This window comes from Puntigrus tetrazona, chromosome 3 (assembly GCF_018831695.1).
Source record: "Puntigrus tetrazona isolate hp1 chromosome 3, ASM1883169v1, whole genome shotgun sequence".
In the NCBI taxonomy this organism is placed as follows: domain Eukaryota; kingdom Metazoa; phylum Chordata; class Actinopteri; order Cypriniformes; family Cyprinidae; genus Puntigrus; species Puntigrus tetrazona.
This window is the reverse complement of record NC_056701.1, coordinates 11,073,472-11,100,528: the sequence shown is the minus strand read 5'-3', so window position 1 is coordinate 11,100,528 and position 27,057 is coordinate 11,073,472. Positions and strand designations below refer to the sequence as shown.

Sequence of the window (27,057 nt, the reverse complement as noted above, 5' to 3'; positions counted from 1 at the left end):
GAACGGCTGACAAAAAGCAGCTATACTGAAGCTATCGAAGCTTTATTTATTTGGCACAAAATAAAGATCTGAATTAGGATGACAGCATTAAATTAGCCAAATACATTTATACTGAAAGCTAAATGATTAATATAACCTAATATAACAAAATTTATATAAAGAATCTTAAAAATATATAGGCGATTTATTTTAAACTCCTGTTTGAACCATCTGGACAAATCATATAGTTTCTCTGAAATTATTTGAGAAGACAGCTTTATTTATCCACACTATCATTCAAAATTTGGGGATCAGTAGAATATCTTTTAAAGAAATTACACTTCTATTCAGTGACATTAAAGACATTTAACAATGTGTCCAAAGTTTTAAATAAAAGCTGTAAATATGTATCACAGTTTCTACAAAAATATTAAGCAAGAAGTTTCTTTAACAGCGAATTAGTATATTAGTATAATTTCTGAAGGATCATGTGACACTAAAGACTGGAATAATGATATTGAAAATTCAACTTTGCATCACAGCAACTTTGCATCACATTTTAAAATATATAAATATAGAAACAGGTACTTTATTATTGTTATTAATGCTATATTCATTTTTTACTGTACTTTTGGTCTAACAAATGCAGTTTTAGTGAGCATAAGAGACAGGATTAGTTCACATTCAGAATAAAAAAAAATCATTTATCATCTTGATCATTTACTCACCTCCATATGATCCAAGATGTTCGTTTCTTTCTTTATTTTTAGTTGAAAAGAAATGGAAAAAACGTTTAAACTCCAACGTGGATCAGCGGGTTGAGGGTCTAAACAGCTTCAAAGGGCTCTCTACACGATCCCTACATTTTGAACCACAAATTCCTTACTACGCATTTTTTAAATGAATATCAACCCCAAACTTTTGAGCATTATTGTGTACATAAAAACTTTTTCAGGGTCTCATATTTGAAATGGCTGTTATTATTAAGTATGTGTCATCGCTATTGCAATAGCGTAGTTACAGTCATGGAAGTAGGTCTTAATAAAGTCTCTGATATCTCTATACAAATCCAGGCCTGTCACGTGAAGCACATAAACGCTGGAGTATTTATTTATTTATTTTCTAATACTCGTGCTTGGCAGCCGCTTATTTTCTGTTCTCGTCTCTGATCAACAGTAAAAACAAGAGGAAAGATTTGTTTAATTTCCACTTACTGAACCCGCTTGTTATTCCACCGTCACTTGAGCAGCTTTTCATACTCACTTTTCAAGTAATTAAGTGATTATGACACCTCTCTCTTCTAATCTTCTCTCTCTCGTTTTCTTTATCTCGGTAATCAGTGGACCTATCATAAACAACTACCCATCTGTCCTCTGTGACAAATTTTCGCTCAAATCATTGAATCCGCTCCCTGTGCTCTTGCCTCATTTTGTTTATCTCTGTAATTCAATAATTGGAATGTACCTCTGTCTGTCTCTCCTTCTGTTCTCTGTTTGTCTGTGTAATTATGTGATCTCTCAGTCCGCGTAATTAAAGGACTGTGTGTGGAAACTCTCTCAGTGTGTCTAAGTGTGTGTGTGTGTGTGTGTCTTAATGGGCAGGTTGCTATATGACACGAAGGTCCTGTCTGCATCTTTCTAATTATATGATGCCGATTAGGCTTGCTTTTTTATCTTGTTACTTTGTGCTTCCTAGCTCCTCGTTGTTCTCTTGTGTCTCTTTTCCGTCTTCGGTTCTCTCTCTCGCCCATTTGATGTAATGGATGCACTGTTCTGTGGTTCTCCTTCATTTCTTAGCTTAACTGCATTAATTCACTCTCTCCCTCCCACTCTCTCGCTCTCTGTCTCTCAGTATCGGTCATAATGAGGTGATCGGGATGTGCCGTGTGGGCAGTGATGCTGATGGACCGGGAAGGGAGCACTGGACAGCCATGCTGGCGAATCCCCGCAAGCCTATTGAACACTGGCACCAGCTGGTGGAGGTAGACAGCGTGACCGCATGGAGTGTGTGTCTGTGTGAGCGAGCATGAGAAAATCAATCAGTGTGCGCTGCGTGTTATAGGCAGAGTCCTCTATACAAGCCAAACCCGATTTAAAATGTCTTTAACCTTCGCATCTGATACCTGCTTTGTCTTTATAAGGGTACACCACTCAAGCAGGTTCACTTATCTGTAACACTGTGTATTTAGGTTTTTATTTGCCCTGTAAAGAGTGCTCGCACCCCACAATCAAATGCAGTCCCCATCTGGATGAGATATTAATGTATACAGTTATGTTTTAAGTAAATGTAAACAGACTGGAGGAAAAAAATGGATGTGTGCATTAGAGCTTGCAGTGTAAATACAGTCTAATAGAGCTGCTGAGGTCTATTATGTTGACAGCATTAATCAGAAAACATTAGCACAAAAAAAAGAGCAGACCACTTACTCGTTCACTGTTGATGTGAATAATAATCATAGCAATGCTTTCTTCATTGAAAAATAAATCTAAATCTACATTTTATTGTTTTTATTTAATTAGTTAATACAGTATTAAAAAATCGAATAAAACTTTGAATATTGCTTTAGTACTGAAATGGTGTGGTACTGGTGTCAGCTGCTGCTAAAATGTTGCTTTTTCTTGATAAGACTAAAAGAAAATATAGAAAGAAAGAAAACCTAAATTGAAAAAGAAACCTTTTTGATAACTCTTTCCTTCATAATGCATGATAAGGCATTTATAATGTTCTATGATAGACCTTATAATTTTAATTACTAAAACACTTTTTAGGAAAGGTGCGTCTATAGTAGTTTTTTTCAGCTAACCTTATTGCGTATGCTGATTTGAGTTGCATGCGCTGGTCATTGTGGGAATCCACTTGCTGCATTGGCAACTTGCATAATTATTAATTTTATAATAAATCCTGGTAATTATATACTAGCCAAAATTATGTACGTGACATTTATATGACCATTCTGTATTGTGAATAGACTCAAAGCTGAATGGGTTGAAACATGGTACGATTTTTGAAAAGGCAACTTTAACAGCGGAAAAATATATATAGTTAAGGAAAATGTGTAAATTATTAATAATTTACTGCCATTTTACGAATCATATGTAATCATGTAATCCATAAAAAGTAACTGTAATCTGAGTTTTTTGTAATACAATCGTTACAAGTACTCATGTAATGTTACTACCCAGCACTGCTTATAACTCTGGTTACATTTAATACTGAAAAGATATGATATAATAAATCATTATTGCTGTGACAATGCCTTATATGTATGAAATTACTGTCTGAATGATCATGTTCGCTCATTGATGTTTATCTTTCACAGGAGAAATCCATAAACACGTACGTGTCAAAGAGTGCCACAGCCTCCCCTAAACCACACATAGTGGTGGACAGCCCTCACTCTGAGTAGAGATGTGAGTATACGCACACACACATAAACACAATCGCCTGCTGTAAATAGAAGAGTATTTCCTCACATGGGGGATCTGCGTGGGTGTTAGACTGGAGTACTTCAGGTTTCAGTCATGAACTACCACACAGTTTTTGCACAGCAGCAGGATATGGCTATTAATCCCCTTTTAGAGCGCCGAATATGGTTGCGCTCTCTGTTTTGCATTCTACAAACAAAATTTACAGGACTCAAAGGCGAATTTTGATGTGTACAGCAAAATGCACTAGTTCTGCTTGGTTCTGGTAACTCACAGAGGAAGACGAGGCAAAGATAGGAGCTTGTAACCCAAAGCTGCCGTCTAAAACAAAAATAAAAACGAGATTTGAAGCCACTATTGGTTAATTAACATTTGGCGCATTAACTTGCTCCTCAGTTGCTATTTTAACTAGTTTTTTAGTGTGTTAATTGTGGCGCTTTCTTGCATTTATAAAGGCATATCTTTGATAATTCATGACTTTCTAAACTAAATTGTTCAGAACAATTGTAATTTGTTCATATGACACCGTTCAAGCTGCTTTCTCAGCTATTTAACAGTCACATCTGATAGTAAATGCAGTTGTCAATTCCATACAACGTATGAATGCAGCCATCTGTTCAAAGGAGCTCTTTGTGTTTATGCATATTGCCGTTTGTGTTTATATGGTTAACAGCGGGGTTTTTTCTGTCTCTCTGTTTCTGTTTCTTTTTCTCATCCTCAGGTCAGCATTATCTTTTTAGCAACAGAAATACATTCTTTCTTTTCACCTGTGAATAATTACTCATCAAGAAAGAACCAGAGAAGAGACTGTGCTTGTGGTAGCGTTATTCCTCTAAGTCAACCCTGCAGACCCAACACAATATAGAGAAAAATAACTAGAATAGTCCGGACACAAATCACACACACACACACACACACACACAGATACATCTCCACACACACACAAACTGACATATTCACACACACATGAAATCATAACAAAACAACTGGCATGGATGGTTTTGCTTCAGGAATGATGTTGAAGTCAAAATATGTCATGATTTATTCAGGGGAAATATGACAAACATTCCCACTTTAAATAGATAACTTTTATTTAGTTATTTGAAACTGAGCCTACAAAAGAAGAGATTTTAATTACTTAAAAAACAAAAAAAAAATAATCAGGAGAGACCTGATAGATTATGGACCACGAATGTTTCTGTGTATGTGTGAGCGCATGTGTGTATGTGAGTTTGTACGGGTGTCTGTGTGTAGCTATAGAAAATCTCTACAAGGTGTTTTCAGTCTGACAAGTAGCTGCAAGTTCTCGGAGTGGTCTTCTCTGCCAATGAAGAATCCTTGCAACTGTTTCCTGTTTCTCTGGAGAGGAGGACTACTTTATGACCGTGCCCATCTGGAGAAGGAGAAATAAGAACGGATACATTGGCCAAATTGTGTCGTGCAGTATTGAAATGTGTCCCTCTGCCTTTTACATTTTTATCACCTTCTGCTTGGAGCTCACTGAGATCGGCAGTGTTTTCTTTTTTTCCTGCGTTTACTAGAGTCCAGTCATTTTTCTTGTTCCACCAGATACTAAATGAAATGATTTGAGGATATGTTTCCCTGACATGGACACCCTGGCAGACTGAATCCCACTGAGAACTCTTCCAAAGGGAGCTATCATTGATTTCAAATATTGCCAGAGGACCCTAACTGGGACGGACCTTGGATTTGTGTGCACTTCCTGGAAACATATCCTAAGGGGGAAAAGATCTGGCCATAGTATTTTATTTTTATACCACGCCAGGATTTTTTTTTTCTTTTCTCTTAGACATTTTTAATTTCAAAGGAGGAAGTGTGTGCTCTCCATCATCCTTCTGCCGAGAGGACTGCTTTGGAAAGACGCACACATTCATCCTCTTTTTTTTCCTCCCATGTATTCTATGTGTTTGTAGGAGTGCTCTTTTTGTGTCGATATGCGTTTGCTCGTCGGTTTGTGTGTGCGCGTGTATGCCCGCGTCGGTATATGTTCACCGTGACCCCGTGTGTACGTCTCCACTTCCCGTCCTGTGTCCTGCGCAGAGAAAATCTCGTTTTGAACAATCAAGTGTCTCCTGTCCTGTGTCTTAGAGGAACTATTTCTTGTTTAGGACCTGTTGCACTTGGTAGGGACAGGGTCTTTTTCTCAGACGCGCGTTTCGGTCGTTCTCTGTCGAATGTGGTAGTGACCTGTCTCTGTTGTGTCCCTAACCAGCTCGTCACTGAAACGTGTCCCTAGCCTGATCTGTGTTCTCGTGTTGGGTGTGCTTTTCTTTTTTTGTAAATGTGCTCTGTGTGTACGAGGGGACAAAGCTGGCGGCCACAGCTGTCGAGGAATAAAATGTTGGAAGTTTTTCACTGTCTTTAAAAGAAAAAAGGGGAAAAAAAAGACAAACTGGTTCTCTTCATCTCTTTTGGCTAATGTGACTATCTTTTCTGTCTGAGCATTCCTTGCAAACAGAGACAAAGAGGGGGACACTCTTTTGTTGTTTTATGGCCACAAGATTACTGATATCATTTTACATCACAAACTGACTTCAGATGCTTTTTTTGTATACTTTCGGTAAAGTCACTGCTTCTCTAGTTGGAAGCAATATAGTGGCCAAAGCGCTAAATTCACATACCCTTGATATCCAGGGTCACTGCCTCTATTAAAAGGATAATTCACCCAGAAATGAAAAATCTGTCTTTTACTCACCCTCGTTCCATTCCAAACCTGTATGGCTTTCTTTTCTAGCGCACAAAATCAATTTTACTTCACAAAATCCTTATACAATTAAATACTGTTTTTGGACCCCGCTACCTTCAAAATATCATCTTTCGCAGAAGAAAGAAAGAAAGCCACACAGGTTTGAAATGTCACGGTGGTGCATAAACGATAGCAGAACATTTAATTTAAGATGAACTATCTCTTTAATATCGCAGTACAACCACTGCCAATGCTACCGCACACATCCCTCAATGGAGGAATACTGCATTACCAATCACTAACACTCATCTTATTGAAATCTACATCAGTATAATTATTTCCCACTGAGCTCATATTTTCTCTCTTTCCATTATTAATCACATGCCGGGCCTTGGACGCACGCACGCACACACACACTCTCGCCGGTGTGTGCTCAGTCCTTAGTCCGTTATCGTATATCAGCTCTTGTTGTTTTCTAAGAGGCCATTGATTCCGTCATACACGTGGATGTGGTATCGACCCGCAGTCTTCAGCTCCTGTCTCCAGGCCCATCTCTTGTGCTGCCTTAGATCTTACACTGTGGAGGCCCGATCCCTATAGAGTGACCTCTGACCCCGTCATCAGCTCCCACAAAATACAAACTTTGACAAAAGCTTCACTTCACCCAAGACCATATTTTTTCTCTCTGTTTTGTCTCCCCTCTTTCCTCTGTCTCTATGTCAGTGCAATTCTGAATGATCCTGAGGAAATGTGTTTGCATGCTTATATTAACATGGATGATGTCAACTTGATGCAATGATAATTTAATAAGTGATGCTCAACACAAAAAACTGACGATGAACTCGATACTAACACTACTAATGACAAACATGTTGACCTAGCAACCTGTTGGATATCATCAAAACACTGATGATTAATGTTGTTAATATTGTATATCCTCTTTGAGATGGTATTACAGTTTCTGGATATATTTTTGTTTGTTTGTTTGTTTGCTTTTTTAGTTTTCTTTGAAAAGGTTTACTTTTTTATATGTTCAGATTAAGCTGAGACTTAGAGCAAGATAAAAATGAAATGCAGTCAGGGCGAGAGAACATTTCAGCTGAACAAACAAAAACAAAAAACAAAATTTAAAAAAAGACCAAAAAAAAAACAAACTTTTAGCAGGATGATTATGTGAATGATAAAAAAGGATGATTCAAAGGCTGGAGCGATGATGGCTGAAATAAAATATGTATGAAAAATCAGTGCAATGAGTTTGCGTGATGCAGCTGTTTGTGTTCATGAAACGATTTCTGAATCATCCTGATATATCTTTCTGTCTTCCTCTCACTTTGCGTCTCACTCCGTTTCCCCTCCTGCTGTGCATTAACTTGTGTGTAATTATTTAGTTACCATCATAAATTCTTTATTGAGGGCGCACTTTATATAAACGCAGTGTGGAGCGTTGTACAGCTTCTGTTTTCGTGTATATCCATGGGCGCGCAAACGCACTCACAACCGCACATGTCATATCCATAAATCAAACCTGGCCTTTCTCCGCCTCAGCCTCATTCTTCAAATCAGGTTGTATCTTTTATGGCTTTTCTGGTCACAAAACTTCCTGCCGTTAATTGCACCCATGTGCTGTGATTCTCAGAAGGTTCGATTTGTTACTGCCTGTTTCTTCGGCATCCATCTTGACTTCTTAGAGTCACACTCATGTGAACCTAATGCACTGTTCATCTGAGCCTCACTGTACGCAGAACAGCCAGAGTCAGCATTCTCTGACACACAGATGCAGGAAGAGAGACAGAGGTGCAGGGAATTAGCGCGTGTGGTGAAGACTACAAATGTGCTACAGAGACAAGCAGGGGGTAAATCTTGACTAAAGCACAGGAGCCGGTTTCTTTAACACAGTCATTATCTATATAAGACAGTATCTTTGACCGAAATCATCCTATCTGGTGTATTTTGTAATGCACTGCCTTCAAAAGGACTAGACTTTTAAAAAATTTGTATGACTGACTTCTAATATTACTATAGTCTAAGCAGCGCGGGCCCCAGGGCGAAAAATATAAAAAAAGAGCGGTAAGAGGATAAATGTTTGAGAGTAGCTGGAGAAAACTATTAGGGAAATGGAATTAAATTCATATTTCTTAATTCAGGTTCAAAGCAAGTTAAGCTTGTGACATAATGTTCACTACAAAAATTAATATAGACTTAGGTTGACGGCCCTTGCAATAACCGTGAATGAGCTCAAAGCCTACTGTAAATGTTAAGATCTCAGATTTCTCACATTTACTTCACGGCTAAAATCCAGTTCACGAGCTGATTTTTTCACTTTGACCAATGACTGAAAGATGGCCAATCAAATCAAATCAAGAAGCTGCTGTGAAAAACGTATATAAGTGAATTAATATTTGAAAATTATGACAGTACAGTTAAGCGACCAAAAGTCACCTAAAATCCAGATAAGCTATACTCAACTTTTTCCATATATAATGCTTATATAACGGATAACGTGATTCCTAACGGAATGTGACGAGACAACAAACGTTTTTGACCTTGAAATTCCTTCGCCTAGCCTACAATTTATGTACACTTTGTTTATTTATTCTTTTAAAGGTCCCCCTTACAAAACTTAAATAACTTTATATATTTTTTTATTGTAAAATCATGGTTATTTTTTGTTAGGGCCTCATCGGGTTCCATTTACTACCTTTGTGTTTCACCGTTCATTCACTGATCTATTCATTCGCTCATTCATTAAACATTGTGCCACAAATACTGCATTGGGACATTCCTTTTAAGGATTCCGTGCTAGGGAGAATTTAAGAGCGAATGAAGGCGAGAGCAAGAGGTGGTCCGATCCGGTATGCACGCGCACCGAGACGTGTGTTCACCTGCAACACATCGGCCCTGAGAGCCGCGTGAGAAGCGCGCGGCGGAGGTGAAGACGCGCCGGTTCACAACTACCCATTTCGCGCGCGCTGAGGGGTGGGGGTCGGGGGAGCGCAGTCTCCATGGCAACGTTCCCACAGTGCAAAAAATCATTTAGTCAGAAAGATATTTCACCCGGCTCACTGAGCTGAAAGAGAGATGGGGGATAGAGAGAGAGAGAGAGAGAGAGAGAGAGAGCAGAAGAGGAAAAACTTAAGGAGCGGGCGTGGTGTGGAGCTGTTTTTATCACTGTGGGAAGAAAAAAAAATGTAGAGTGAAATTAGCAACACGGTGCAATTATCATTACTGCTAATAGCTGTGACTGTAATAGAGAATGCTATGTTCATTTTTCCAGCCTCAGGGAAAGACATCCATCCATTTCGAGATCGAGATTCATTTCTGTAATGACAAGCGAAAGCATTTTGGGAAAATATTAGTCAAATGTAGGAGTGTTTGCTGCTGCGTGTGCATGTGAAGCCTATGTGAATATGCACCTGTTTTCCCTCACCTGTGCCCTGTGAAATGTACCTTGGAGACGTATTATTGTAGTCCCAATGACCCAGATAGTGGTGGTGTGTATATGGGCGTGTTCCGCGGGCTCTGGTCGCCTGGTGTGAGTTCCAGATGGCTCCTGTCTCCCAGCAGAGAGGACCAGTAAAGGCTTCGTGTTTTAATCAGTGCCACCTGGAGGACACCTCTCCAGAGAATAATGTCGGACATCCGGAAACAAGACAACAATTTGTGGGATTTTGAAGTGGAGTGCATAAATGTCCTGGCGGATGCGGAAGAGCTGATGGTTACACTCTCAGACAAAAAGGTACAAAAGGTGTCACTGGGACGATACCCTTTTAAAAAGTACTAAAATGTACCTTTAATGTACTAACATGCATATATTTAGGTATAAATGTCTACAAAGGTACTGCGCCAGTTTTGTAAATTTTGAGTGAATTGTGTACCTGTATTTCTTTGTATTATTTAAAAACACACAAAAGCGCTGATTTTAAGAAACAACAGCAGTTTTCGGTGGGAGAAAATTTCACATTATAGGAAAATAGCATGAATTTTATAAGGTGATACATTTTCAATTATGTGATAACATAAATCTTCATTAATGGTGCACAAGAGCATCTAGATTCCTCTGTGCAGCACAAATAAAAAGGAATTATGGGCCACCTCATTCATTACTGTAGCTTTTTCTCCCTCCGTTTCCTAAATTATAATAGCAGAAAGATATTCACTTACAATCAAGCCATCTCCTGGTGGTGTTCAACTGGGAAAATTTTCTCTAGTCGAACAAACCAGTTTGTCTGTGTGTTATGCTATTATTATTTTTATTATTATTATATGTATGTATGCATGTATTATTACAATTTTATAAGTGTCATGAGGATGGACACCCAGGAACGGGACAACAGCATAGTTCACTGAAGTGACAAAGGAGGGAGGACCCAGGAGGAGTCCAGCATGACCCAGGCCAAAGGCATGAAGGCCCACGGAGCTAACTGAGGGAGGAGGAAGAATGGCTGCTGACTCCAGGTCGACAGAGCAGGTGGAGGAGGAGCTCGAGGTAGAGACGACGAGCCCGCGATGCAGAGGAATGCCGAGATCCCAGGGTGGAACAGAGCACTCCGGCAACTGAGATGGAAGCAGCAATCTGGAGAGCCATGGTGGAACTGGAGGAACTGAGGGCTGAGATCGGAGCCTGTCAGAGCCTGATGGACTCAGGACGGACCAATGAGATGTTAATGAGATGTTCCTCCATTTCTGGCAGCCCCACATGTCCACTTACTTCACCCTCAGCCATGGTGCAGTGGGTGGAGCTCAACAGGAGGAGGAGGAATTTGGGACGGAAGAGGGGAACCATGACGGGGACAAACACTATGGAAACAAAAAACTGAGAGAAAACACAGAAAAAATTAGGGGTAGAACACAAATAAATTAATAAACTGTTTGTCGGTTGGATGTTCTGTCAGCACTGCTATTGCTCTCATCTGAATGAGGAAAGGGGAAACAATTAATGGTACAATCCTGGAAAACAGACATGTCGAAGACATTTGACAGACACACATCTGGAGCTCAATGAAACACCAGGAACAGGAAAACCAAATATGGGTATACACGTGGGGTGCAAAACACAGGACAAGGGAACAGAAGTCTGACAGGAAGTTCCTGTCATCGTGTCAAATTCCTTGTGTGTACAAACATACTTGGTGATAAAGCTCTTCTGATTCTGATTATTCTAAATTGTAAAAATATTTTATGAAACGTCTATTTTTACTTTATCATTTATTAGATAAGCTTGGTCACAATAAGAACTGCCTGAAACTTAGATTACATATTTTTTAGTGTTTTATGTTTTTCCCCCATAGAGCATATGTCTTTTTCTACTTAATTACCTAATTATCTAATGGGCAGACACGTGTTTTAATTTGTTCTTATGTAGGCAACCTTATAAAAAGTAATAAATATACATTTTATTTATGTTTTTTATTTTATTTTTACTATACAGAAAATACAGTCAGTCTTTAGTGATATGATGCTGTCAATCAATATAGGGAGTAAAGAGCAGCAGTGAGTTCGTCTTTACTCCATAGTTCCCTTGTTCACCTTTAATCCGTCTAATCTAGCCACCCAGAACACACAGCTGAGCTAAATCCTCCAAAATTGTGCCACCCCACAAAAGAAAACTCCCTGGAGATGAATGTGGAATGGAGCACAGAAAAAAAAAACTCTTATTTGGACACACACTGGTCCTAAGTTCTGGACAATCATCACCAAACCTAGGGGCACTCTTCTGTTTACTGACCGTGAAAAGTGAAGAAAGTCAGCCGGGGGGTTGGGGGTGTGTTGTAAGAGAATATAGCTCTAAATGGGTTAAACTGATTCAGAGCATTGTTTGCATGAGAGGTTTTAAATATGATGAACTTGATGCTCTGTGTCGCTCGCTGGAGAGTAGATTCTATTGTTGGAAGGAGAGAGAACGAGCGAGCCTCAGGGCCACTTACCTCGCGGCACACTGTTCTTATTTGACAGCAGGTTGGGTCGCTTGGGGCCGTCTGAGTAATTATGCACATCCTTGCAGTAAAGAGCAACGAGGACAGGAAACAGGTTGCACGCCGACCTAAAAACATGATTCTTTCTTCAACAACTTACCTGTCTCCATCTTTATGATATTCAGTGAAGCACAGAGCAGAGTCTGGAATGATTCTGTGTAGAAAACATAAAGTATAAATAGGACAGTAATTTACAGACAGTCCATTTTCAGTGTGATTGCTCAAGAAAATAGTAAAGTTGGTCCAGTTTTTTTTTTTTTTTTTTTTTTTGGTTGCTTGACTTTAGTGACATCTACTGTTTACTTAGCTGTTTGCTCTTAAGTTTAAAAAACCCCTTGTCCCAAATAATACAATTATAACATACGTTTTAATAATGGATTGTTTCAGTAAGATTTTAAATATAGCCTATTCTTTATTCAAATACAATGATGTAAAACCCTTTTAGCAGCTAATTAATAATAATAAAAATATTAAAATAATAATGTTGAATAATATTTGAAATATAGCCAATTCTTTAAGTACTTTATTTAGGTCTAATAAGTTTATTTAAGCATTAAAAGCCATTAGATAATAATAATAATAATAATAATAATAATAATAATAATAATAATAATAATAATAATAATAATAAATAAAATAATAACATATGTTTCAATAATGGATTGTGCAATAAGATTTAGCCTGTACTTTATAAAATTATTTTAATAAATAATTTTAGCATCTTTTTAGTAATATTAATACGTATTAAAATAAAAACATTGAATAATAGATTGTTTCAATAAGATTTTAAATATAGTGTATTCTTTAAGTACTTAATTTAAGTCTTTATTTAACTTTAAATATTAGCAGTCATTAAATAATAATAATAAATACAAAAAACAATAGCAATACAGAAATCACTTAAAACATCTAAAAAGTACGATGTAGTAGAAAAGTAATGATGTAGTTTAACATAAAATTGTAAAATTGAAAACGAGGCCTGCTATATAAAAACAAGGGGAAAAATAGACATTAAAACTAAATAATAAAGAAACAAACCACACAATGCAGGATACATTTTAAAATATTATGATGATAATAACAAAAACGTTATACCTTATCATTTATAAAATAGCTTACATCTATGCATTACTTTCATAAGCGTACATTTTATTTCCTTAAGCAAACCCAACAATGCCCGTGTTTATTAATAGAAATGAGGGACTGGCCAATTACGCATTACTGCGGCCATGCAACAAGAGGTATAAACTAGTGAATTAATTCATCGTAGTTATATTTTAGGTGGGTTTGAAATTGACATACTTTCGATATAAAAATCGACCACTCATAAATCGATTCACCAACCCAGTCCAGTTCCCAGATCTAAGACCAGACCGTATTGTCGATCGCCGAGCGAGCATTCAGATATTTGTTGTCATCACGGTCTGTATTAACGTTTATGTGAAGCTTTCATAACATAACTTAAGACGGCTGGTTAAGATAAAATCGAAATAAATGACTGTAACAATCAGTTTTATTCTTATTAGAAGTCAGATCTACTAATACTAACAGGTAAGACACACGAGATAAATTAGCATTTGAAGATAACGGCTAACAATCATGCTAAGACTTGTATATGTAACGTAAAACTTGAACGTGTTCAGATTTTATGTTTTCGTTGATTTGTATTTGCGTTATATTTCTGTGAGGCTCCTCTTTAATTGAATGAGAGTAGAGAAAAATATCCCAGCCAAAATGAGGCTGTCATGCATCTTTGGCACGGACTGAATCCCTGAATCATTCAGAGATGTCTTCATAGGCGTTTGTCTAGGTATTTAGACACAGCCAGTAAGCATATTTAATGTTTCGGTATTTTTGCTTTATTATTTGTTGCATTATTTTGCGAACACGTCAGTAGATAATGAAAAGAAAAACGTAAATAACACTTCAGACACAGTAAAGGTTAAGTGGGCGTACACTACATGAATTTGATATTATTGCATGTTATTGTATAACAGTTACAGCTGATATTGAATACGGAATGCTATTGAACTAACGCCTGTTTTGGTTGCAGACACAAGGCGACCCATATGGACCCGACGTCCAAGTCTGGGTTGAATCAGGTGTCAGATGTGGTGTTTGTTATAGAGGGAACTGCAAACCTTGGTCCATATTTTGAATCACTTCGGAAGAACTACATACTACCAACTATAGAGTAAGATCCGTCGCTTGTTTATTCATGCTGGCATTTGTGATCGTTCTTGTACTGACCTACTTTGTGCAATCGCAGGTATTTTAATGGAGGACCACCTGCTGAAACAGATTTTGGAGGAGACGTGAGTTTAATAAAATCATTTGCACCTGCTTTTTACATTAATGCTTTAATTTCAACATAATATATCTTGCTTTTTTTTTTAGTATGGTGGCACTCAGTATGGACTGGTGGTTTTCAACACCGTGGATTGCGCTCCAGAATCCTACGTCCAGTGCCACGCTCCCACCAGCTCCGCTTTTGAGTTTGTGTCTTGGATCGACAGCATTCAGTAAGGACTGCTCCCTGATAGAAAGTCTGCTTTCGCTTGTTTAGATGAGCTCCTAGTGCACGTCTGCTTTGAAGATTTTCGTGTTTTAAATGCTGAGAATAGCAACTCTTACTCCGATGCTTTCTGCGCAGATTCATGGGAGGTGGAGCGGAGAGCTGCAGTCTCATAGCTGAGGGTCTCTCGGTGGCCCTGCAGCTCTTTGACGACTTCAAAAAGATGAGGGAGCAAATGTGAGTCCTTTAACTTGTTCTGTGGAATCAAAAGCCTGCCTGTGTATGTGTGCTCTAATTGTTTCTCTATGCAGCGGTCAGACCCACAAGGTTTGCGTGTTGCTGTGTAATTCTCCTCCATACTTGCTACCGGCTGTGGAGAGCGTCAGCTATACGGGCTGCACCGCAGACAGCCTGGTCCAGATCATACGTGATGTGAGTCTGCACTCATCCACTATTTTATCAGTTATGCTTGTTTGTAATGATAGTTTTGCAACTTTAAGCCATGCATTTGCTGTGGGTTCTCAAATTTGATCAAATATTTGTTTTTTTGAAGTGAAAACCTGTCAATGATCTTGATATAATTACGTAATTAGAGGTAATTCCAAAAAGGTTCTGGTCCCCTATGCACAAGACAATGGAACTATCAGCAAAATTATACTCAATTCTTTTTTTTGCTGTAAATATAGAATGGAATACAATAGCTTGTAAACGGTCACTAAATCAGTAATCAAAGATAGTAATTATATACTATGCGTTGCACAATTGTTATATTGCTTTTGCTTTCTTCCAATTTATGATGTTGTTATCAATTATTGTATGCATTAGGAATATTTTAAAATGTTAATTTCCTAGAAAATAATGCGCTTATGTAAATCTTTAAATCAAGCATGATGGAGACTTAAAGCAGTTTATTTGTAACAGCATCTAGAACCTTTCATTTCATCCTACTCGCTTAAAACACATGTACATAACCAGTTGTCCCCAGTGTGCCATATGGGCCATCCATCCCTGCTCACTTTAAAAGAGAATTCACTGCAATGCAGCAGCAGGATTGAATATTATTATGGATCTCAGGTTTTCTCTTCGCATTTTTTTGTGAAAGTTTTAAAGAAACAAGACAAAAATGCAAGCTGCTGCATTTTGCATTAAATTCTGCGATCACAGAATAGCAAAACCCTGGCGAGAATATATTTGCTTTTAAGCTGATTATTCTGCTTGATAGAAGCAATGTCTACAATATTACGTTCTATTTTTTTTTTTTTTTGTCTATTTTGTCCAGCAAAAATTGGAGCTGTGCCATTTATGCACAAAGCTGACGTTTCTAATATGTAGTTTATAAAATGATTGTTATTATTTTTATTTATTTGTTTGGCTGTAGCGGGGAATCCATTTTTCTGTAATCGCTCCACGGAAACTTCCAGCGCTTCGATCTCTTTTTGAAAGAGCATCCTCTGTAGCAGGTGCACCAGAATCCTCACACCCAGACTACAGTCAAGACCCCTTTCACATGGTGTTAGTCAGGGGCATCGCACTTCCTGGTAAGAAAGACACTTGTCCTGATATGTTTGTGAATGTGCAGTGATTTAACGTCAACAGGTTTTGTCAGCAGCTGAACAGCAGAAGGGGGAATAAAATTGTATGTTATTGTTTTATTAGATTTGCTCTATTTAATGCTTTCTGTTACATCTTTTTGTGTCCAGTTGCTCCTGGAGGAGGTTCTGGAACGGTCTCCCTTAAGCCTGTCTTGCCACCTCAGCCTTTGCCAGTGTCCCAGTCCATGGGCTCGGTAACCCAGACCCCCCCTCCTTCCCTTCCATACCAGGTCTGTGTGAATGGAATTATTAAAATAACTTCGCTAAAGTAACTTCATCACTTACACGCTACTGTTCAGTTCAGCTACAATGAGCACACAAGACGTTTTAAAACTATTAAAAAAATCTTACTGACCTCAGACTTTTAAATAGCAGTGTATAAATTTACATGAAACTCCTTTTCAAGCAAAACATTTCGCGAAACTAGTTTTCTAGGTGTCAGATAAAACAATCGGCGTGTGTTGTTCATGTTTGTTGCTTTGGGGGTGAATTTTTCTTTTTGGCGCATAAAAGCTTCATTGTGTTAAAATTTTGCAGAAATTGTTAAGCGTTTTATTACGTGATCTGCTGTAGTCTCATTCAAATAATATATAAAGACAAACAGGCCTGATGGAAAAAATCAGAGAAATTGTATATAATGGGTTTGCCACAGGGAAAATGGGGACAAAAAGGAAAAACACGGACCACGAGAATAAATGCATGTTTTATTGAGCAGCTCCCTTACCATTGGCAGGTGAGGTAAAAGGTTAATTTTGGACCCTGCTATCTCTCTGCTTCGGAGATGTAGAGTAATAAGAGCGCTTCTCTCACTAACAAGCTAATCTCGGTCTGCTCATTCTGATCCTTTCTGTGCCTAATTGGAGACACATTATTGGTAATTTTCAGCGTACAGATCCTCATTTTGATTCTTAAGATTAAGACTAACTGCTGTTATAATCTCATTTGAATAGATCTAAGTGTTAGATGAGATGTGCATGAATGCATTTGTATTTGGTCGAAGGATCTGGCATTGTTTTCAAGCAAGGCTGTGCACACTAATGATGAGACCTCATGAATGCTGTCCCTCTGTTGCAAACACACACACACACACACTCTCTCTCTCTCTCTCTCTTGCCAAAGAACCCCTCTCTAAACGCGGCCCATGATGCAGCACAGAAGGTGCTAGATGCAGCCACTCAGCAGCAGAAGAGCCGATGTGAGTCAAATTGTGTCCCTCTATTGTTTCACTATATTTTCCATCTTTGAAACACTGTTTTCTTAGGTGACTCTGTTTGTTTGCAGTTCCACAAATGCAAAATACTCCCTTCAGCCAGTCACTCCCATCAGGAGGTAAACCCAACCTATCTACAGTTACCACAGTGTCACCTCCAGTGTTAACGCAGCCACAAGTTCCACCTCAGCAACCACCGCAGCAACCGCAAGTCCCACCACAAGGCCCACCTGCACCCAACCAGCAACCTCCTCAGGCCCCTCAGTCACAGCCCAACAATCAGCAGACGCCGCCAACAACACAGCCTGGCATGGTCCGACTTGAGAAATGCATCCCTGTGAATGCTGACTCATTTGGAGTCCATAGAATTTCAATATATTCTTGTTTTTTTTTTTTTTTTTTTAGGCAGCTGTACCTGCACCTCCTGCTGGGGCACAGCAAGGTGTTGCCAATAAGATTGTAGCATGGAGTGGAGTACTAGAATGGCAGGAGGTGAGAAACTTATACTAGTGATGCCATAGCAATATTTGCATTCTAAAAATTGTATTCTTCAGATTGGTTTTTGGTTTACTGATGGAAAACGAACCATAATTAGGACCTCACTTGAATCTCTTGCTTTATAAAAAGAAAACAACGTCATTATTAGATAAGGCGGAGTCCAAGTTGCAACGTTAATTCGTGCGTAAAAATATTAACATCGAAGGATAATCAATTCTCAAGGTAGATCTTCATGTGTTTAAAACAACGAAATTCAGAAATCTGGAGAGAAAAGAAATTGAACATTTTTTTTGAACAATTTAGAGCACACAGGAAAAAAAAACTTTATGCAGTTCTGGGACATAATGATCATCAGTGACCAGTAATTTATCCATTGTTTTATTCAGTGAAATTCACTAAATTTCTATATTAAGTGAGTACACAATTAATTAATTTTCCAAACCTTGGCTTGTCCTGAATCACTACGGTACACCTATAATAAGTGTTTATATTGAGGCAGTTTAGGTTTGGGTAGGTACTGCTGTGGAGTAGCACGGTGCCTACTACTGGAAAAATAAACCTAAATAGGTTCTCAGTTAACCCGTTTGAAAGATTCAGAACTCGCCTGCAACTGAAATATTTTAGGTTTTTTTTCTAGACGTGTGAAAAAGATTGATGTGATCTGGTAAAGCTATCTAGCCGTGTTTCGTTGATGTATTGTTAGGTGACCCGTGGGTATTGCGCCTGAGGTGCCATTTGCACAGACTGTAATGGGATCAATGATGTTTCTTGATTTCTGCTTGATTTATGGGAGAGGGCTTCTTTTTAGATTAATGAAACTCTATTGACTGTTCTACAGTGGCCTTAAGATCCTCTCGGCAACGCATCGCAGTCAACTATTGAAATGTTTTGTTTTGACTCTGGGTCAACGCAAATAATCAGGAAACAAAAACACAGGCGCACACGCCATGGTCATTATCACCATCTGGTCAAAAACATGCCAGCAAACCAATGTGCGCTTATCAAGCACGGTCGTTGAGGCCTGTCGTAGAGTCACCATCTGGATGATGAGTTCACACAGCTCACCGCACACTATTCGCAAACACACAACACTGCCAAGCTTGCACTGTGTAAATTAAATCAATAGTAATTCTGCGCCACAACTCTGTCGATCTGCAGATGAGTCCTGCTTTTTCGCCACGCTGTCCTTTTGCAGCGGTACTGTAAGGTGGTTGTAGTAAGAATGCGTACAATCGACAAGTGAACAGTTCGTCTAAGCGACGGTTTAAAAACGTAGGTTCCATCAAAACTTCTTGATATGGTCTGTTGGCTGTTGATTGACATAATAATGTTTCAGTCTTTTCACTGTCGGTGCGATCTCCCTCGCTTTGGAAGTTGCGCGCACACAGGTTGTATATTTCTCTGAGACTTCCTGCTTTAAGTCCTATCATCCATCTCTGCCAGCAAGGTCTTTTTACTCCGTAAGTTAACCTCTTCATCTTATTCTGTCTCTCCTTTTTTTCCCTCCCCTTGTCACCTCTCCCTCTGTCTCCATCAATCACCGCAGAAGCCCAAGGCTTCCTCCATGGACTCCAACACAAAACTTACACGCTCCCTGCCCTGCCAGGTCCAGGTCAGCCAAGGGGAAAATCTGTGAGTGACTGCGTTTGGCCCATATTTGCATAATTTACAATATATGGTAGAGATGCACAGAGAGAATGATGTTTTTCTTTTTCCCTCTCTTTTTTTATTTATTTCAGAAATACAGACCAGTGGCCCCAGAAGCTGATCATGCAGCTCATCCCTCAGCAGCTCTTGGTAAATGTGAATATAGTAGTTTCTTGCAGGGTGTATTACTTGGCTCGCGAGGGAAACAAGGATTTTTTATTCTTGTTCTCCACCTTCTCTTATATTATGTCCTTCATTATCTTTTTTTTCTGGGCCTTTTTCTCTTCCTTCCCCATCTTTTTCGTTCCCTCCATATTCTCACCATCATTACTTTTCCTGTATCATCTTCCCTATCTCTTATCTTTTTTTTTTCTTTTTCTTCTTCCTTATCATCTCCTTTTGTACCTAATGTTTTCATTCAGTCATCTTTTACCTCCCTTAGTCTTTCTGAATCACTTTTTCTACTTTTCCTAAAACATAGCGTCTACTCTTCCTCATCTTTTTTTCATTTCCTCATACTTTTCTCCCATTTTCTCTCCTTCTCCTAAGTCATTCTCCACCTTTTTTTATTGCATAATTTCCATCCCATTTCCATTTCCTCATTCTCATCTTTTTCCCTTTCCTCATAATTATTCTTCTCCTCTTTTTTTCACCATCACTATCACCTCCTGCTCTTCTACTTATGTTTCACTCCCAGGGCCAGACTATACAAACTTCTCAGATACTCACAGTATGCAAAACACATTATGTCAAATGAGTAAAATAATAATTATTATTATTTATTATTAAGTTTATTATATTTTAATTTATTATATTAAATTTATTATTCTTTGCATGAATTATACTTGATTAAAAAAACATACTATAATTACAAAATTATAAGATAAAGTATAATTTTTTAACTCTCATTAATTTTAAAATGTAGATTTCACACAGCTTTTGTTGATGGGCAATTGGCGTATCAGTATGTACTATAGTGTGACAACAAAAATGATAACTTTTTCTTTCTGCAAGTTATTTTTCTGCACACAAATCCAATTTTTATTAGTCAACTACCCATATATATGCTGATTTGTGGATTGGTCAAACGTCTGGGTCACACAGTTTATTAATGCATTGATCCCCATGTCTTGTTATTTTTCTCTAGACTACTCTGGGCCCTCTGTTCAGGAACTCTCGTATGGTGCAGTTTCTGTTTACTAATAAAGATATGGAGTCTTTAAAGGGACTTTATCGCATCATGACCAATGGATTTGTAAGTACAATAACAAAATCATGTTCATAACCTCTTCCTGTAAGGTACATCAGTGCGTTCAGAATTAAAAATCAAGCTACAAGCTTCTCATGTAGGCCAGGTTTTTATATTCTGCGTGCATTTGTCCATATTTTTATACTGTATTTTAATATCCATTTTCCCAATGCATACTTCTAAAGAACATTTTATAGTGTGTAATGATGGTCTTCATCCTCTTGGGGGAGTTCTTCCTCTGCTTTTGAATGTCAGAAAGATTTTCATATTTAGCCATGGAAAAAAAGTCTAATAAAAGAAAGTCACATAGCCAGCATTTTCTTCTGAAACTGAAAGGCTCTGCAATGAACCTTTACCCTGGAGCTAGATCCCTTGACGCAGACTAAGAGATCTGTCAGTAGTTAATCACCATTAACACTGATTAAATTCAGTTTTAGGTTCAATCTGTGTCTGGGAAACGGCTGCTTAGTTCATTTTAATCCTGTCTTCAAATATAATCGTGTAGGCCCAGGCAGCTCTCCAGTCACTCTAGTTGTGTGTGCTGACTAGATGTGTGGATTGGCACATAGTTTGATGTGTATTGTTTGTGTGTAGGCTGGTTGTGTGCACTTCCCCCACAGTGCTCCATGTGAGGTGCGCGTGCTGATGCTGCTGTACTCGTCTAGGAAGAGGATCTTCATGGGACTCATCCCTAATGACCAGAGCGGATTTGTCAATGGCATTCGACAGGTCATCACTAACCACAAACAAGTGCAACAGCAACGCTCGGTGAGTCACAAGAAACGGTTTCACTACAAACAAACAGTTATTGATGGGATACAGACAGAGCAGCACAAAACTGTAAATATAAATGCCTACATGAAATCTTACTGTTCCTGTAAAATGTTTGCATGAATGAACAAATGTTTTTTAGCAGTTTATTTAACAGTGAAATTGATCCAGTAATGTCTCTTGCCCCTTGTAAGCAGCTGTAATCCATTGCCTGTCTGTTTCTCAGATGAACAATGCTGTTCAGATGCAACCTGGGCAGGTCCCACCCAATCAGAACTTCCACAACAGACCGCCGGGCCCCATCCCCGTTACGCATGGCAACGTGCAACAGCAGGTAAAGCAGCAGTGCTTCTCCCTCTCCCTCTCCCTCTCCTCTCTCCCTTGCCCTGCTCTGTCTCTGTCTCTGGCCCTGTGCACTCGCCCCGTTTGTATTTCTCCTCGGCTTGAGATGTGAATGTGCATGCTGTTCTAAACCCTCCTGGTCTCCTCCTCTCTGTCCCTCTCTTTCTGCCTCAGTCTGTGGTGGTGGGCTTGCCCTCCGTCAGTCAGGTCACACTGATGGAGGACCAGCAGAGACAGAACAACATGGTGAGAATCAGAAACATAATTATACATGCATGCACGTGCGCGCACACCCACACACACACACAGGACCATGTTTTCTGCAAGCACAGGGATTCGCAACTTGATTTTCTGCCATTTCTCCATCTTGTGAACAGCGTTGTGTATTAAAGGGGACATTGCTGAAAGAAGTCTATTACGCTTGCCAAGGCTGCATTTGTTAGATGCAGATGTAAAAGCAGTAATATTGTGAAGTATTATTACAATTTCAAATTATTAATGTATTTTACAATTAAATAATTCCAAGTTTAATTTTCTGTATCACATGCCGTGTTCCTTCAGAAATCATTCTAACTTGTTAATTTACTGCTCAGGAAACTTTTTTTTTTTTAATCAGTGGTGAAATCGGCTGTGCTGCTTCGTTCTTTCATTTTTTTGTCGCATTAAAATAAACATTATTTTACAACATTTATTTTAAAATGCATTTTTACATGTGCTTACTATTATAATAACAATAAACTATGCATAATTACATGCAAGTAACCCTAACCCAAACTGTAATCCATACTTTAATTAGATGTCCTTACTATATAGTTAATTAATATTATTATTCCTATTATTTTTTTACTAACCTCAAACGTTTGAATGGTTTAAGTCTAGTCAATATATATATATATATATATATATATATATATATATATATATATATATATATAAATAAACTAACCTGCAAATTCAGATAATTCAAAATGTATAATAGTGTTGATGAACACATTAACTGATATGATCACCTATATAACACCTTTTGAGTATTCAGCACCTTTGTAGTGGAGTTCTTATTTCAAATGCAAAGAGGTTACCCAAATATAACAGAAATCATTTACATTTAGATGTCTTAAAGATGCAACCTGATTACGGGTCAAAAAGACGGTGGTGTCACATAACAATATAGTCAAGTCTACTTGTAGCTTATTTTAAGCAACCGCTTGCTAAATGGCAACCAACATAACACAACACAACCAGTTTAGTTCATCCCATTCCTGAGTCACTAATTTTGAAAGCGTGACAAGTGTAATCCATTCTATTCCTGTAAAAATCAGTACTATGAGTCAGTTCTTTTTAGTAAATTTAAATGTGTGACCAGTGCATTTTGCCAGATGAATGACCCACACTGTATAGTTATGATTAATTGAAAAGAGCCGACTGAAAGAGTCCTTTTTTGGGGGTAATTGGACTACTGTACACTGGTCATGGTCTATTTTTTTGGATTCGCTAAAAAGAATGAAAAACATTCTCCAATCAATGAGTCTTTTGAGTTGGGTCTTTTTTTTATAGTTTAATAATCTTTTTAATGAAAACAATTTGTTCTTATGACGTTCAGTTAAAAACAAACAAATTTGTAAATAAGAATATATATATATATATATATATATATATATATATATATATATATATATATATATATATATATATATATATATATATATATAGTTAAGGCCAATACTAAACTGCATTTAGTCTGCCTCTAAAACAGCCTGGAATATTTTTTTTCTCTGGTTCCCATCCATAGAATAAACAATTCTGCTTGTGAATATCTAGTTGACTTTTTCCTAACTGTGTCAAACTAAACTCTGAATATCTGTGTGAATATTGGTCCGTGGGCGGAGACTAAAAAGAGAGCGGAAAATGCTTATGTAAAACTAAGTTACGACTGTATTTGATGTGAGACGCCTTGACTTGTATTATAAGTGGACTTCTGGGAAGAATACTACAAAGTGTGGAATATGTCCCTTTTAATAACTTTAACGCAGTTATAGTGGCTCTGTTTTCACGGTTCTCTCCTGTGAGACTCGCGCGCACAGAACTAGCACTTATGTAATACAGTGTTTTAAAGCAGGCTTTTCGTGTCCACTTACTTTCTATCTTCATCACTGTGGTTTTGATTTTCATTAGCTGAGAGCAGCCACAACAGGTAATCAGCAGCAGCCGGTCACAGGTGCTCCGCCCAATCAGGTGGCCCAAGCTCAAGCCCAGCCTCCTGGTGGCATGCTGCGCCTCCCAAACCCCGGCGCAAACCCCCAACTCCGCAGTCTCCTCCTCAGCCAGCAACCTGTAAGTGTGTGCAGCGGCTAGCACATGAAGCCCTTCTGTAGGACTTCCTTAAAGGGACAGTTCAGCCTAAAATTAAACATTGTCATGAATTACTCAAACCCACGTTGTTCCAAACCCATAAAACCTTTGTTCTTCTTTAAAACGCACATTAAGATATTTTTTTTCTTTTTTTTTATGATTCTGCCGTGTCAGCCTTCGATGTGCATTCACTATAGGGTTCGGATGCAATCATCTACTGCTGATGACTGACAGACACGTTATTCCTTCCCTTACCCCCTCTCCCGCAATTCGCAGCATCCCAATATTGAAGAAAGGGAATAAATCCGAGATACTATTATATCGTTGGGTAATTATATTGTAAATAAATCGCAGGCATCAGGGTATTGAAACTGCTATTTTTACTTTCACTTTTGAGATTCATTATCACATGCTCTATATGGATTTGTGCTTTGGTACACTCCTACCACGTGTCATGGTACTCTAATGAACATGCGTCGAAAACTGAGAAAAAAAAAAAAAAGTGTTCCAAAGACAAAGGAAGGTCTGATGGGTTTGCAAGTGGTTTGAAGTTGAGTTTTGTTTCATTTTTTTGAACTATCCCTTTAAGGTGCGTTCACACTAAAATTTGAGCACTTGAAATTTCTGCATATGAGGCAGACGTTGTCATACACATCACGCCACACACTTGACATTAACAGCATCTCAACATTAATCAACTTTTAATTCCTAATTCAACAATTAAACACATGATACGTAAAAATGTGCAACCTACTCCACTCCACTCGTCCATCGTATTTAAAGTTTGCATTTTTTAAAAATTTATATAAGAGGTCACATTGTGACGCATCAATAATCTATGGTCCGCACTTCTTCATGTGATATGAATGCACAGGTCAAGAGTTCACCAAACTTGAACTTTGAAACGCAGCAAAATTCGCATGAGCTTGCATTTCCTGTCTCCCGCATTTGCATTCACTGTAAAAATGGAAGTCAACGGAATGAAAAGCGCCATTCACAGTTCGGCTTGCTTTTATATTTCACAATCTCTCTCTCTGCAGCAGGGAGGGATGCAGGGCATGCAGGGAATGCATCCCATCCAGCAGATGGTCCATTCTGCACCAGGAGGGGGCGCTCAGATGCAGCCTCAGTGGAGGCAGGCTCACCAAGGTATCGCTTAATTTCCAGTACAGTATCATTAGCACAATTTATTTTTATCACATCTGTGACCTCGTTAATTGTGTAAGAGATTTCATTTATTTGCTGTGGCTTGTACTGCTGTTTATGTTTAATCTTTTTTTTTTTTTTTTTTTTTTTTTTTTAAACCGCTTAGGTGCTTTAATGCAATAAGTTTCATATTCCCACAGGTCCGCTGATGATCCCTACAGGTCCACGGGGTCCAGTCGCACAGAATCCTGGGATGCCTCCGGTGTCTAGCGTTATGGAAGATGAAATTCTCATGGACCTTATCTAAGGACTGCTTTGCCCATCATTCTTTGCTTCAGAGGCTTCATTACAGAATACAGGAGTCATCTAAGCTCTGTTCTTTTTACTTTTTGTTAGAAGCAGGTGCATAGGGGAAGATTAGAGGTGTTTAGAGTGAGATCAGGAATTTATTTTCAGACTCGCATATTCGTTGATGCATTTACACACAAACCCATCAGCTTATCATGCGAGCGGTGACTTGATTGTACATACAAACAGACCGAAGAGCAAGGCGCTTCACTCCGCATCTCCTCTCGCCTCAAGACTAATCAAAGGAATCCGGTTACTATTGTATTTTTATGAAAGTTTTACTTTCTATCGCTTTTACTTTTTCTTAATTTGTCTTTTGAAATCTAGTATGTTGTTTTATGGAAATGAATAAAGTTAATTTTTCTCAAGCAATTTTTGCGTTTGAGGTCTCCCTTGAAGGGACGATCCACCCGCATCATTTCCTCACGCTCGTGTCATCCCGAATGTTTACGCATTTGGTTTCTTCTGCTGAATGCACAAAGAAATTATAAGTATTGATAATCATCACTGCGGTTCGCATTGACTTTCATTGTATTTTTTTGTCCTGTCGATGGAAGTCGGTGGAAAGCCAACTTGTTTAGTTGTCAACATTCTTTAAAAGTCATACGAACTTTGGATCTGCACAAGGATGAGCAAATGATGACAGAATTTTAATCTTTGGGTGGACTGTCCCTTTAAGGCAAAATATTTGTTTGTGTGTCAACCTGGTGGTGCTGTGATAGCAGCGGACGAGTGACTTAAATAGACTGAATGATAGGTTGCAAAACGCTCAGTTCTGCCAAATGGTGTCACAGCGTTAAAATTAACCACTCCAATATGTCATGGAACCATACAGTGGACCTCTGTGCCAAGTAGTTCTACCAGATGGCAGCACTTGGCCAAGCTTTCCTTGGCATAACACGTAATCAGGCTGGACACAGACACAATGTTCGACTACAATTCACACATATACCGAGATATCTTGGATCAGTGCAGTCGTATGTATGCATAATCTGACACTGAACCGTTCTGATTAACCATCTTGTGTGCTGAACAAACACTTTTAATGACCGAACGTGACTATCCCATTATGCGTATTCTTTCAGAGCACCCTAAGGCATTAATTATGAAGCGCCATGTGACATTACTACATATCTGTCACATTAGGAATGCGTGTTCTGAATCCATCGCACCAGTAATGGGAACACGGGCGCACAATGCGAGTTACCAAGCGCTGACATTCAGGAGAATTAAACAGCCTCCGGTCAGAGCGCAGTTTACTGGCGTGCACGTTTTTGTACGCTTTTTTCGCGTGCAGACCTTTTAGT

At 38.5% G+C, this 27,057-nt stretch overlaps 2 protein-coding genes across 6 annotated transcripts in view; both read left to right on the top strand.

Annotated features, from left to right (window-relative positions):
* Positions 1-7,355, top strand: part of syt3 (synaptotagmin III) — a 39,169-nt gene extending 31,814 nt beyond the window's left edge. Inside the window, exons 11-13 of the mRNA XM_043235825.1 lie at positions 1,831-1,960; positions 3,299-3,389; positions 4,126-7,355. Of these exons, the coding sequence (XP_043091760.1) occupies positions 1,831-1,960; positions 3,299-3,385 (217 nt within the window). The 3' untranslated portion in view covers positions 3,386-3,389; positions 4,126-7,355. The remainder of the gene's footprint in view (positions 1-1,830; positions 1,961-3,298; positions 3,390-4,125) is intronic.
* Positions 7,356-13,408: 6,053 nt separating this feature from the next.
* med25 (mediator complex subunit 25) lies at positions 13,409-26,122 on the top strand. Of its 5 annotated transcripts, none has more exons than XM_043235624.1 (20): positions 13,409-13,505; positions 14,137-14,277; positions 14,353-14,398; positions 14,481-14,605; positions 14,737-14,835; positions 14,910-15,030; positions 15,977-16,136; positions 16,299-16,420; positions 17,310-17,385; positions 17,472-17,713; positions 17,806-17,892; positions 19,445-19,530; positions 19,638-19,695; positions 20,693-20,800; positions 21,389-21,562; positions 21,792-21,899; positions 22,082-22,153; positions 24,080-24,238; positions 25,297-25,405; positions 25,603-26,122. In XM_043235624.1, exons 2-20 carry the CDS (start codon positions 14,153-14,155, stop codon positions 25,707-25,709), a joined length of 2,184 nt encoding a protein of 727 aa, XP_043091559.1. In that variant the 5' UTR covers positions 13,409-13,505; positions 14,137-14,152; the 3' UTR covers positions 25,710-26,122. The 5 variants fall into 5 exon arrangements, with proteins under 5 accessions (XP_043091559.1, XP_043091560.1, XP_043091561.1 ...); XM_043235625.1 differs by having other exon boundaries at positions 13,450-13,634; positions 19,448-19,530; XM_043235626.1 differs by having other exon boundaries at positions 13,450-13,634; positions 25,300-25,405.
* The last annotated feature ends 935 nt before the right edge of the window (positions 26,123-27,057 follow it).

Coding starts and splice junctions, on each gene's coding strand:
- med25 (XM_043235624.1), top strand. CDS start 14,153: ATGGACCCGACGTCCAAGTCTGGGTTGAATCAGGTGTCAGATGTGGTG. Junction 16,137..16,298: donor CAGGGGCATCGCACTTCCTG/GTAAGAAAGACA, acceptor TTTTGTGTCCAG/TTGCTCCTGGAGGAGGTTCT. Junction 19,696..20,692: donor TCATCCCTCAGCAGCTCTTG/GTAAATGTGAAT, acceptor ATTTTTCTCTAG/ACTACTCTGGGCCCTCTGTT.